Source organism: Quercus robur, chromosome 9 (genome assembly GCF_932294415.1).
Source record: "Quercus robur chromosome 9, dhQueRobu3.1, whole genome shotgun sequence".
NCBI lineage: Eukaryota > Viridiplantae > Streptophyta > Magnoliopsida > Fagales > Fagaceae > Quercus > Quercus robur.
In genome coordinates this window covers 21,926,772-21,941,185 of record NC_065542.1, presented here as the reverse complement: position 1 = coordinate 21,941,185, position 14,414 = coordinate 21,926,772, and the positions used below count along the sequence as shown (strand labels likewise).

At 31.7% G+C, this 14,414-nt stretch overlaps 1 protein-coding gene across 3 annotated transcripts; it reads left to right on the top strand.

Annotated features, from left to right (window-relative positions):
• The first annotated feature begins 5,171 nt into the window (after nucleotides 1–5,171).
• LOC126699555 (8-hydroxygeraniol oxidoreductase-like) lies at nucleotides 5,172–10,421 on the top strand. Of its 3 annotated transcripts, XM_050397454.1 has the most exons (8): nucleotides 5,192–5,243; nucleotides 5,300–5,396; nucleotides 6,161–6,303; nucleotides 6,404–6,441; nucleotides 6,610–7,012; nucleotides 8,392–8,628; nucleotides 9,139–9,297; nucleotides 10,134–10,421. In XM_050397454.1, the coding sequence occupies exons 2-8, from the start codon at nucleotides 5,360–5,362 to the stop codon at nucleotides 10,242–10,244; spliced, it is 1,128 nt and encodes a 375-aa protein (XP_050253411.1). In that variant the 5' UTR covers nucleotides 5,192–5,243; nucleotides 5,300–5,359; the 3' UTR covers nucleotides 10,245–10,421. The 3 variants fall into 3 exon arrangements, with proteins under 3 accessions (XP_050253410.1, XP_050253412.1, XP_050253411.1); XM_050397453.1 differs by having other exon boundaries at nucleotides 5,172–5,396; XM_050397455.1 differs by lacking the exons at nucleotides 6,161–6,303; nucleotides 6,404–6,441 and having other exon boundaries at nucleotides 5,172–5,396.
• The last annotated feature ends 3,993 nt before the right edge of the window (nucleotides 10,422–14,414 follow it).

The window sequence follows — 14,414 nt, the reverse complement described above, 5'->3', positions numbered from 1 at the left end:
TATGCCTAGGGCTGTCTCTTATGATAAGTGGGATGCTACTTTGCTTGATGCTTCTTTTGGTTGGCAAAATAGGTGGGGGGAAAATGGGTCATTAGGTGGGTAGGTATTAGTGGGAAAATGCCATAATTTTAGTGTATGTTGGTAGGTGTTGGTAGAATGTTTGTGTCAGTATGTGTTGGCCTAAATTTGTGTTGTTATGTATTAGTGGGAAAAGGCCTGAATTTTGGTGTAATTCTCTCTGTAATCCGAGACTTTAGTAATGGAACATGGCCTTTTTAATTAATCTATGACTTGTATTCTAATTTATTGCATTGTTGTGAAGTGTTTGTACCTTGGCTTGAATGTCCTATTTTAGACAACAATTTGAGACTGCAGAAACATCATGTGTGTCTACCAAGCAACAAAATGGAACCTAAACCATTAATACACTCAAACTGAATATGCAGGTTGACTATATAATAACCAATGCACCAAGATGCAATCATAACAACCATTCACCATTATTATTTGTCACATTCACAGCAAAAGTTTTGAATATGAAGCACATGTTATTTTTGGTCCATCAACAAACAATTTCTCCTTAATTAGCAATTAAGCTTTAAAAGGGCACAAAGAGCAGCAAAATCCACATGGATTCCACTCATTTCAGTAGAGAACAATACACACACACACACACTAATGGCATCGAACTAACTAATTTGGTATTGGTATTTTCTATTCTGCAACTTGATATACTCTCTAAATGTGATGCTAATGCAACACTTGCTAATGAGCCTCCCTGATGTGATGCAAAACTTGTAGAAGCCGACTACAAAAAAACCAATTACACATATCACAAGCTTAGCATTAAAATTATCAAATCATGCATCTAAACTATTATTAATATCAAAGTAAAATATATAATTGTAAATATCTTTGCCATTAAAAATTGCGTAAAACTAGTAATATTTCCAGAAGAGATATCCTCAGTTTTCTTTTGTGCCATGATGTCATGTGCATATATTTCCTGTAAAAATTGTACTAGTTTAGCAACAATAATAGTATACTATATTAATATGTAAAAATAAAATAGAATGGTGAAAATAAGGATAATTTAGAAGATTACCTCTTGCACTTTTCTTTTCTTTGTTTGCTTTTTTGATGTGCCTTCCTTTGGTTTCCTCATCTTTTCTATCCATGATTTCGTCCTACGCTTTTTATTACGATAAATCTCTCTTTTCTTTATCCCTTTTGGTACAATCGTAATCGAAGCACATAGTTGATCTTCTTTGTCAGCAAAATCGGTGGAAGGCCTAATGATGTCTTCTTCTATATTAGCTTTGCAATTCCTAAGGTCACAAAGTTTTTTTTTTTTTTTTTCAAATCTGCAATTGCTAAGCTTAGAATATTATGGCTTTCTTTAGTTTCACATGCCTCATTTACCAATTGAATATATTTTAGACATAAATCTCGATACCGATCTACATATTCCAATAGAGTATCTGGCTTAATGTTTGTGTTGTGCAATTTTTTCCGCTTCCATATTTTGCATCTCTTCTCCACCTCTTCATTATATATCTATTAGGAATCAACTTGATATCCAATACATCAAAAACTTTCAAACCATGCCTACATAAAATACCAAATGACTAAAACTTTCTGCAACTACAAGATAGAGTCTCATCTAATGGATTCCACATGACTTCATATTTTCCATATTGATTGAAAACTCCAACCACATAATTATTTATTTGACTTTCTAGGATGGAAAGTGCCATTACCTCTTCATCTTCTGTCTGAAATAAATCAAACAATGTAGGCATGTACACTGTTGCTACTTGGTTAAACATAGGAGAGCTTTTGAGCTTCAATCTTGGAAATTTATGTTTAAAGTTGTATTCTGTTTCAAACTCCTTATCCCGCTTTTGATTGACAACTCTTTCAAAATGAGTGAAAAACTCTACTATATTGAGATCAGTACGCAAGCAATCCTTCAAGTCAACATTGAAACTCTCACTAAGCTGGGTTGTCTTCATTCCTGCAGTGAAAGTTCTCTTAACATATGCTTGGGCCCATTTTTCCTTCAATTTAAATAAATCAATTAGCCATTTATTTTCACGAACATCGTACTTATCCAGCATTTCATTCCAAGCTGTAAGAAACTCATCTTCACCATCATACTCATAGATACATGCTAAAAAATCATCGTTAAATTGAACTCACTTTTGAGTAAATGACCTAAGTGTTTCTCAGCATTCTACTACATATGCCAACTACACAATGCATGATATGTCTTAGACATGACTACTTTTATTACAGCTAACATTGCTGCATCTTGATCTGTGAAAATAGTGATTGGCTTCTTTTCAGACATTGCTTCTAAGAAGGTCTCAAATAACCATACAAAAGATTCAATCATTTTATCATATAAAAGTGCACCTCCAAATACAACAGTTTCTCTATGGTGATTGAGACCCAAAAATACTCCAAGTGGCCTTGCATCTCTATTTGTTAATATACGTTGTATCAAACGTTATTACATCACCGAAGTGGCTATAGTCAATGATCATTCTTGCATTGGCTTAAAAGATATTAGTAATAAACTCTTCACAATCCAATTGAGTAGCGAAATAATATGAAGGATTTTCTTAAGTTGACGACTAAAATATCTTCCCAAGCTAGCAGCTTCTCCATGCTCCATATCTCTCTGTTGCTTAGTGCGTAAATAGTTTTTATGATCTTGCTTGGTAAAACCAAGATTATCATATACACCAACTTGCTTACTAAGAAGCTCATAAGATTGCTTTAATCTTAATCTCGATTCATGTGCCAAATCAATTTCAATAGCATGAGTTGCAGCCACTTTCCGTTGTAATGGCATCATGTGCACAATTGATGGGAGGTGGAGATAGTGGTTATGCTCAACAACAAATTCAGTCACCACATATTTTTTACTATCTCGATTAAGTACAATAACCAAACGTGCTTCACAACCACATCTTGTTTCTGCTCGTGGATTCTTTATATTCTAATCTCTCTTGTCTTTGCCTCGAACTCCCTCCTTCGCGCACACAAATCTCCTTAAAGTAACAACTCCAATCTTTTTACATTTATTTACACACTCTTTTCTAATACTAAAACCAGCCTTTCTGCCATATTCATTATAAAAATCATATGCAATCTCATCTGCTTCAAACTCCATCCCTTTAAATAGGGTAGATTCCATGGGCACATTAGAAGGAACATGTATTCCCATCATTATCCCTAGAAAAAATTGACCATAAATTTATTATAACTTCACCTATCATTTGTTTTCAAAATAAAGATGATGTAAAAAAATGAGACAGATTAAAAATGAAAGAGTCATTGGAAGCAAGGGAAAATTTGGCTAGTGAATGAGCAGTAGAGTTACAACATCTACTAATCCAACTAAATTTGCAAGAAACAAAAGACATAGCCAAGTCTTGAATGTCAACAATCAAATGGGAAATAGACCAGGCAGAACAGGGACCATTGGTGTGAATAGACCAGGCAATCAAATATGTCATATACTAATAAAGATTCAATCTTTATCTCAAAAAAATAAAAAAGATACTCCAAGAATCATTCAGCCATTATAAATATTCAATCTTTATCTCAAAAAATTAAAAATAAAAGTTTAGATAGACTCTAACTTGCATCCAGCCATCAAAACAACAATATAAACTCACCAAGACAACAATATAAATGCAGAAAAATAAGATGGACTCCAAGAATCATCTAGCCATTATAAAGATTCAATCTTTATCTCAAAAAGTTAAAAATAAAAATTCAGATAGACTCTAACTTGCATCCAGCCACCAAAACAACAATATAAACTCACCAAGACAACAATATAAATATAGAAAAATGATCAAACATCAAATAAGATAAGCATAAACAAGTTTTACTGATATACCTCTGTTTTGGCAAGATAGAAACAGAGATGTGAACGTGCTTTGAACTTGTTCTCTTTTCTTTCTTTCTTTTTTTTTTCTTTTTTTGGGTTAAAATCTGTGAAGTTTTGAACGTGCTTTGAACCTTTGTTTCACTTTTCCCTCCTAAAGGGGTTTTTTTTTTTTTTGTTTTGTCCGGTTGAGTTAAACAACCCTCTAGTTTAAGTGTTTAACTCCAATTAAATGTGTGTTTACATTTTAATTGACGTGACACATTTTTTATCCTTGATATAATGCAAAGATGATCCCTACTGTGAACTGAACACTCTTCATTTCAAAGGAAAGTTGAGAGATCCGGATCTTTTTTTTAGCTGACACGTGAAATCAGGAGTAATACAGTAAATTCAGTCAAACATGTGGGTAGCAGAATATTAAAGTAAGAACCGCTAGAATTGATGAGGAAAAGACCAAAAAGGACTCCAACTTTTTTTTTAGCTCACAATAATTTCAACCCTATAAAATAGCTGCCGTTTAAGCCATGTTTGTATCGTTTTGTGACTTCTGCCAAAGACATGAACGTCAACTGTCTTTTTTTTATATATAGATTATAATAGAAATAATTGAATATGTGGGACATTCAATAATGACTTTTGCTTATCTATTGTACACTCCAGCTAGTGTGCAATCACATTATTACTCATTGTTTTAGCCCAAAAAATATATAATTATTACACATTGTACATTGTATGTGCCGAATAATATTATATTACTTTTATATGTTATGATGTAGATATCTGTGTAACAAAAATAAATAACTAAATTGAAACGCTTTTTTTAATGGAAAAAAAAAAGAAGAAATCTGTGTAACAAATGTTTTTGGGAAGGGGGATCTAGTACGATTTTCTTGTTTTGAAACTATTAAGCATTGTGTTTTTGTTTTGAAATTTGGATTAAAAAAAATTAAGTTACAGGTGGAATTCAACATTAGCAATTTCGAGTTCTATGCAAATTTTGCTATTTAATTTTTTTTTTTTTATTTAAATTAAGTGAAACCCGACTTTGCTAAAGTCAAGTTTTACCTAAAAATTTACATATAACTCGATTTTGAGAATATCGAGTCTTATATAGAACTCAATTTTATTAAATTCGAGTTTCAAAAAGGGGGATACGATGCTTAATAGTTTCAAAACAAGAACACTGTGCTAGATTTAAAAAAAAAATAAGGGCGAAAGCCCATTTTCCCCCAAATGTTTGTATATATTACATTGCTTAAGAGGAGAGAGAATCACAAAGAAGACTCAGCTCCTCAACACCCACCTACTCTCTCTCTCTCTCTCTCTCTCTCTCTCTCTCTCTCTCTCTCTCTCTCTCTCTCTCTCTCTCTCTCTCTCTCTCTCTCTCTCTCTGATCACACACACAGAGCTCTGAACTCAGAATCTTATTGGTTACTTTGGATTGCTTGGGCAATGTCAAAGAGGGACTTACAAATCATTACATGCAAAGGTATGCCTGATTACATTTTTAGAAAAATAAACATCGATTCATTTCCTATTTATATTTATGGCTTAGTAAAAACGTCTGATATCAGAAGATGCAGTACCCAACGTTTCAGTCATTTAGCCAACAAGCCACCCCTCCTGCCCCCAACCTTACTCTTATTATAAGTTCCTTTTTTATGTTTGTTGTAGATTTTACATATATAATTGATAGTTAATATGAAGTTTTTTATGTTTGTTGTAGATTTTACATATATAATTGATAGTTAATATGAAGTTTGTTCTTCATATATATATATATATATATAATGAAAATCTGTGTAAAAACAGTTAATTTTTAATTTATTAGTTCATATGTTTATTAATTTAGTACCTTTTCATTTCATTTCAATAAATAAATAATTGTTGAATTCAGTGTAATATATAATATGCACGCATACTTGTGTATTATAAACTTTAAAAAAAATTTATATTTTAAATCCTATATTTTAAGGGTTTAACAAATTAAATAAAAGTAAACATTAAACATTAAACTTTAATATTTTAAAAATATATATTAGAACTTATAATTCTAAAAGTAATAAATTGAAAGCTAAAGTTTCAAAAAGTAACGCGTAAAACTTTTAGATTTAATTTGTTACACCTTGTATTATATGATTTAAAATGTAATACTATTAATTATTATTATTATTATTATTATTTATAAACTTATATCTCTCTCTCTCTCTCTCTAATTTGTTCAACAATGGGGTGTGAATGTGTGATATAAAGCGGCGGTATGTTGGGGAAATGGGGAACCGGTGAAGGTGGAAGAGATACAAGTAGAGCCACCAAAATCATCTGAAGTTCGCGTCAAGATCCTATATGCTAGTGTGTGTCACACAGACCTCTTATACACCAAAGGGTTCCCAATTGTTAGTATTCATTTCCTTCCCAATTGTTACTGTCCTATCATTTACTTTCAACTTGTATTCTTTGGGCTAAAGGGATTTGCTATTAATTATTGATCTACAGCCTCTTTTCCCTCGAGTTCTAGGACACGAAGGTGTTGGGTAAGCTCTCAATTAATGAACTTTCAGACCAATAACAACACTTTATATATGATTGATGTTAAAAGATTAATATAAATGGTACTATATATATATAATAAGCTCTTACATAGTGATGTGTTAGATTTTGAATGCAAAATGAAAAGTGAAAAAAATTCATTTATAATGCAGTGTGCTAGAGAGTGTGGGCGAGGAAGTAACAGATCTAAAAGAAGGAGATCTCGTGATTCCAACATATATCGGGGAGTGCTATGAATGTGAGAATTGTATGTCAGAAAAGACCAACTTATGCCTCAAATACCCTGTACCTTTAAGTGGTCTAATGCCTGATGAAACTTCAAGAATGTCTGTTAGAGGCCAGAAATTGTACCACGCTTTTACTTGCTCAACATGGTCCGAGTACATGGTTGTTGACGCTAATTATGTTGTCAAGCTTGATCCAACTATATCTCTTCCACATGCTTGCTTCCTCTCATGTGGATTTTCAACTGGTTTTGGGGCTGCATGGAAGGATGCCAAGGTTGAGAGCGGATCAACTGTGGCTGTTCTTGGTCTTGGTGCTGTTGGCTTAGGGGTATGTATGTGTTTTCTTTCTCAACAAGTTTAGAGTGATAGTAGGGTTATATTGGTGTGTCATAACTCACAACTCATAAATCACAGTAAATAATTCAACATTGAAACTCACAGCTGACATATTAGTTTGAAATTTTTATACAATAATATTTATAGTTTTTAACATTTTTTTATTATATATTTGTCTTAATTTCATAATTGTTAATTGTTAGTGTGCTATTTTAATAATTATGTCTGGCTGAGTTTTTAATACCTACCCCACTAGAACATGGCAAAAGTATGAAAACAAAACACCACAGACATATGCACAGAAGGTTGAAATGCACTCAGCCACTATTATTAAATAGATAAAGACAGCCACTAATTAAATGGTCTAAGTGGAGTGTATATATATATATCCACTCTCATTAGGTACAGCTAGGGTTCCAATTTGGTACTTCAAATAATCAAAGTGAATGTGAAAGCACTAATTAAAAAGGAAAGACTGATCAGGAACTTCACGTTAAAGGGGATCCACAAATGGTAAGTGAAAAAAATAATGATTCACATTTCATTCTCACTTCATCCAATCATTTGGACCCATAACAACACAAAAAAAACAAAACGTTCAGTGTCCAATTGTCCATCGAATTATCTTAATAATTAATGAAAATTTGATAGATAAAAACCCATTATCAATATACATTCACATGTTTGAAGATTTCAGGATGTATAATACCTAACCTAATTGGTCATAGAAAAGAAAAATGTGTACTGAAATTTTTTGTTGTCGTATTACATGTGATATATATGACAAATCTATAGAGGTACATGAAGGGCGCATGACATAAGCTTACTCTATAACTCAAGTCCTAAAGGCCAGACAGGGACATGATTATTTCGGATAATTAGTCTTAAGTTCAAAGCAAATAATTCAAATTAGAGGGGGAAAAAAAAAAGAGTCGATCATATAACATGGTCTGATTTATTGTAGTACAAAATACTAGAGATATGGCTTTATCATGTGCTTTTCTGACATAAAATATGTCTCATATATAGTTTTAAGATTCAATTTCCAACTTCGTAACATACATGAGGAGTAGACTTTTATATGAGATTCTTTTATTTATTTTTAATATAAACCAGCATAACTTGATTCGATTTTATGAGATTGCATAACTAGTTGGATTCTCTATCTCTATCTGCTTCCATTTTTTTCTTTTTTCTTTTTTAAATATTTTTATGGCTATACCTTGTTGATTTTTTTTTTTTTAAATGCAGTTCAGATAACCTACTAAAGAGAGAGAGAGAGAGAGAGAGAGAGAGAAAACTCTCATTTTATTTTCCTTTTAATGTCCCAAAGGTGGATCAAGGATGAAATTATGTCCTTGTAAATTGCAGGCCATACAAGGGGCGAGAGTGCAAGGAGCAGCAAAGATAATTGGCATTGACATAAATGAGAAGAAAAAAACAAAGGGAACAGCTTTTGGAATGACTGATTTTATAAACCCTAATGATTATGATAAATCTATTTTCGAGCTAATCAAAGAGTTAACAGGTGGATTGGGTGTGGATTATTGCTTTGAGTGCACTGGGGTTCCTCCCTTGATCAATGAAGCCCTCCAAGCCACAAAAATGGTACGTCTCTAAATTCAACATGCATGTTTTTTTTATATTTTCATATAACAATGTTAAGTGTTGCAACACACACAACACCTAACCAACATGGCCATTCCTTATGTCCACAGAATTACAGTTATTTTACTAATTTCAGAAAAAAGTACAAGATGTGACAGTACAATTTTTCACTCAAACAACACGTCAACCCTAATATGAAACAATAATATTTATATCACACAGCACACTCACAATAGACTAAAAAAGGGAGTCAAAAAGGGTATTTATATCCCAAGCATATGCTTCATAGACTAAATCTTGAAAATATTCTATTAAAAATGGTAACACTTTTATATATGGTTGGATTATAATCCAGATCAAATACAAACACGGCTCCTCATAACTTAACACCTCTTATATATTTTTTTTCATTAAAAAAACACACACATTACACCTATATATACATTAATTGCGGATTATTTATTTTATTTTATTTTTTTAATACATTTTTCGGTTGTGCATGATGGTCAGGGAAAAGGACAAACAATTGTAATTGGGGCAGGAATTGATCGTACTGTCCAGGTCAATTTCCTTTCCCTCTTGTTTGGTGGAACTTTGAAGGGTTGCGTTTTTGGAGGGCTCAAATCCAGAACTGACCTTCCTATTATAATAGACAAATGCAAAAATAAGGTGAATTTTAATTACAATGTTCAATTTGTTCACAGTTTGCTTACTAAAAAAATGTGGCTGCCTCATGTTCACAGATGAAAATTGATTTTTTGAACAATTCAATTATTATTTTTTGATACAAGATAGAATTTCCACTCTAACTTAATCTAAATCTATATGTATATGAAACTTCCTCCCGGAAACTTAAATCTTTGCCCTTACCCCTCACACCCCACAAACATTTATACTTGTGGAGTGAGGAAAATTATTAGGTACTTCCAGAGTACCATAAATGTGTACTCCATCCTCTCACATGAATAGTAGGTCTCACTAATTAAGTTCATGGTGGGACCCACCATTTATGTAAGAGGAGGGAGCATGCATTTATGGTACTTTGAGAGTACACAATAATTTCCCATGAAGTGACCATCACATCAAGAGTATGGGATGATTCAATTAATAAAAATATTTTATTAAATGAGCTAATTAAAACCCACCATTAATTGTCATATTAATTTATTCAGCAAAAATAATGATCATATTAGTTTGTATATCTTTCGTGGTAAAATTAAGTAGTAATATCTATACCTTAGTGTGTTCTACTACTTTTTATTAATAAAATTAATTAGTAATATCTATACCTTAGTGTGTTCTACTACTTTTTATTTCCTTTCACATGTTTGTTTTTTTTTTCCTCCCCCTTGGATAGGGATAGCACTGATTATGCTTTCATATTCAGATGGAAAACTTAAAAAATTTCCAATTATATCGTGTAAAAATTGTTTTATAATAATAAAAATTACTAATCATGTCGAATTTTGGGAACTTTGAAATGCTGATTTACTCTTTTTTCACAGGAAATCCAACTTGATGAACTTTTGACTCATGAAGTTTCAGTGAAAGATATAGATAAAGCATTTGAGAAATTGAAGCAGCCTGATTGTGTGAAGGTTCTTATCAAGTTTTGATTGATCATACTAGTGATAGCAAGATGCATGTTGCTTAATAAAGATACTTTTTTTTTTTAATAAGTAATAAAAATACATTTGAGACGATGGGAACATGAAAATTTCCCCCTTATTCCTTAACTTGTATAAGCACTGTAATAAAGGAAAGATAAGGGACATTTCTTTTTCTGTTTTTAATTGTTGGCACCACACAAATTACAAAAGCATATGAAGTCTTTAGTTATATATCTTCTTGGGAAACTCAGGATTACAAAGAAATAATTAAGGAGAAAAAATGAACCAAAAGGAAATAGAATTATAATGATTGGGAAAGTCACTTTCAAATATACTATTTCCATTATCATGCTGGTCTCACATGTAGATATAGTATTCTCACAGATGTGTCTTGTAGATATAGTATTCTCACAAGTGTGGATATGTTAAACAAGTCTACCGCAGTAGGTAGTGGCATACCCAAAAACCTTACATAAAGAACAAATGGTCGGTCTACAATCATAATCTTTTTTATCCATACATAGTATTTGTTATCCATCCATAATATTTTATAGGAAAATATCCAGAACATTTCTTTTTGAGTCCTCAAACTGAATTTTCTTCTTGCTTGAAAATTATAATATATTTTTCTGCTTTCTTGAAAATTTACCCTACAAAAAAGTCCTCTCTCTTCTAGACTCCAAGACTTTCCCTTGTCTTTTACAGAAAATTAAAACACCATAAAGATAACTTAGCATAATGTCTCTATACCCTTGCCCTACTGCAACTGCTGCACATATATATATATATATATATTGTCTCTATCTCCAGCCATGGAAGAAACCTATCTTGAGTCGCAACCCAACAGCAGAATGATCTTTTCATGCCTTTTATTTTATTTTACGTCCATCAATGTTTACACCCACGTGATCCCATAATTCACACGCCACTGACTTTTTTTTTTTTTTTTTTTTTTTTTTTTTCCAAGAATTCAATAATTTTATAAAACAAAAAGAGAGTAAGCCTACACACTCTGATAAAAATAGAGCCAACTCATCTGATAGACTTTACAACTTGCAAACCAGAGAACAACAAAAAACGAACTAGCACTCCTATTACAGACTGACTAAAACAACTGGTTAATCTATAGAAAGCATTAGAAAACATAATTGGCCATAAGAGCTATTAGTATATCAAAGAAGTATGCTCTGGTAACAAGGTGCAAGCAGCCCTATGTAGAGCTTAGAACTTTGTGAAGCATGGTATTTCCAGCCATAACAACATGCTCCATTTTAGCTCTAATATCTCATTTAATTCTCAGCATAATTTGTTTCTCTGTCAAAACAACTCCTCTGTGACATCTACTATTCCTTTGCAACCATATGTGATAGATTGTGGCCCACTAAACCAGTTTGTAGAAGGTAGCTCTAAAACCTTTGCCCTTCATATTAGTCACTCACCATTAGACTATTTCATTCCAAATAATAGAAACATCAGTTACTAGGCAAAGCCCTATAACATGCTTTCAAATTCTCTTGGTAAAGAAGCACTCAAAATACAAATGTTCCCTACTCTCTATTTTATTTCTACAGAATGCACAATAACTATATCCAGAGAAACCCCATTGCATCAATCTATTTTTTTATAGTCAACCTATTTTTCAAAGTAAGCCACCCCATAAAAGCATGTTTTTGTATTGCTTGAGGAAACCATACTAATTTCCACCATATCACTTCCATCTTTATATGTCTTAACTGATTCCAAGTAGCAGCACAAATGAACTTGCCATTTTGGAGTTGTCCAGAAAGGGTTACTTTAATATAATTAAAATAAATAATAATATAGAAAGTAAAAGTAAAGAATAAAAATAATTTTTTAAATTGCATAACAAATGCACGTCATGTAGCTCTAAGTATTTATCAAAAACCAAAAACTACAAAGATTATAAAATAGTTTGAAATAAATAATAAACTTAAAAAAAAAAATTTGCTAAAACTTTTGATAATTGAGTATTAATTGAAATAGTATTTCAATGTTTTTAAAAATTTAGTAATATTAACCACCGCACACCCTTTATGTGATGATCACTCCACAAGTATAAATGTTTGTGGGGTGTGGGGAGTGAAGGTCGGAGTTTAAGTCTCTAGGAGGGAGGTTTACATACATATATATATATATATATATATATATTTAGATTAAGTTAGAGTATAAATTCTATCTTGTATATAAAAAAAAAAAATTAGTAATATTAAATTTCTGGTAAATGTTTTGAATTTGGAAATGGATATTTATGAATACTAAGGGGCTGTTTGGATTTCATGTTTTCCATCACCCATCATTTAGTTTTTATAACCTATAACTCAAAATTGGTGGGTCCCATGGTAGAAGGGCGTGTTTGGATTTGTTTTCAATTTTTGTTTACATCACTTAATTCTCTAATTTTTGAGTAATGAATTAACAAAACTGAAAACAACTTTTGGGTGTTTTTAAGTTATGGAAACTGAGTTATGATGGCATTTTGGTAAATACACACATTTCTGGGACCCACGGTCAGAGAAGTCACTTCCTTACTTTTATTTTTTTATATTTTTTTTTCTCCTCATTACTTTTTCTCTCCTTTCTTCTTCACAGACTCACTCAATGGCTTCTTCTTCTTTTTTTTCCTTCTTCTTCTTCTTTCTTTTTCTTTCTTTCTTTCTTCTTCTTCATTCTTTTTCTTTCTTTTCTTCTTCACAGAAACACATGGGTAACTTTATCAAAAAAAAAAAAAAAAGAGAAACACATGGGTATCGATTTCTCAAACCCAGAAAATCAAACACATAAACACATGATACCGATCATACACACTAACACACAAATACAAACCCACAAACATGTTCATCCACACAATAAATCTAAAAATTTCTTCTCCAAACAAAAACAAAACCCAGAAGTAAGAAATGAAAGAGAGGAAAGGGGCGGAGAAAAGGGGTGGAATCGGTCTTGCATGTCTTTGATCTAGCTTCTAAGCACACCGATTCGAGTGATTTCTTGAACTAGGTGTTCTAGTGAGTGGTCTCAGATCGGAGATGGGTTTGGTTTGGAGGTGTTATTGGGAAACAAAACCCAGATGGAGAGAAATCCAAAGAATGATTTGGGTCAACGATTGGGGCAACAATTCATCTCATTCTTTCCAACCCTCTCCTTTTTTGGGTTTGTTGATGAAGCTGGAGAACTTGGTTGTCAAGGATGCTAATGAATTTTCTGGGTTTGAGAGCAATTTCGGTTTGATGAGTTTGGGTATTGGAGGTTGAAGGAAAAAAAAAAAAAAAAAAAGAAGAAAAAAAGTAAGAAGTAAAAGCTGCACCAAGTCAATCCGTGGGTCTCACAAAAAGTAAAATTTTTTGAATTATCAGAAGTTGGAAACAAGTGCCAAACATGCCACCTTAGGAAGTTGGGGTATTTTTAGTGATAAGTGATGAGTTATTAAGTGATGAGTGATGAGTGATCATTTTTTTTTTATCCAAACAGCCCCTAATTTTTATTGTAAATGTTTTGGTGACAACCACTAAATGGCGAATATCATATACAGTATATGTTTTATTAGTTCACATCAAAGGATTTTGTGTGTTTAGGTATGTTCTAATCACAATTTATGTGAATTTATATTACCTCAATTAATAGTAACAACTCATGAAGAGTGTAAATCGAAATGATTTCAACTTTTTTAGATTTTTATTTGAAGCTATCCCAAACTATGAAGAAATTATGTCACATATAAAAAGACTTTAATAAAAATTAGCCACTTAGCACAAGGAGAGTGTAACAATTTTGTGCAACACAATTTTAGGACCCAAATTTTATTATATAGAATATAATATGACTCTTTTTTTTTTTTTTTTGAGTTATATTATAGAACAACTTGTATGATGCACAACTTAATGAATTCATAGGTAAGCTGAAGAAATATTTTAATAATATTATTAAACTTGATTAATAAAGTAGATAGTAAAAATAAAAGAACAAAAATTACTTTAAGATACTTGACGAATGTGCTAAGACCAAGATCATAAAATAATCATAAATAAATAACCAAAATTCAACTACCAAAGTCTTATAAAAAAAAATTTGTATCTTTGTTATAAGCAAAATTCAAGCCCAAGTTCTTTAGGCTTGTTTGCAATAAGCCTAGGGACCCAATATTTTTCAGAGTGAAAA

Excerpts from the sequence above, each read along its gene's own strand:
- LOC126699555 (XM_050397453.1), top strand. The coding sequence starts at position 5,360 with ATGTCAAAGAGGGACTTACAAATCATTACATGCAAAG. Across the intron at positions 7,013-8,391 it reads TTGGTGCTGTTGGCTTAGGG|GCCATACAAGGGGCGAGAGT; the intron begins GTATGTATGTGT and ends TGTAAATTGCAG. Across the intron at positions 9,298-10,133 it reads TAGACAAATGCAAAAATAAG|GAAATCCAACTTGATGAACT; the intron begins GTGAATTTTAAT and ends CTTTTTTCACAG.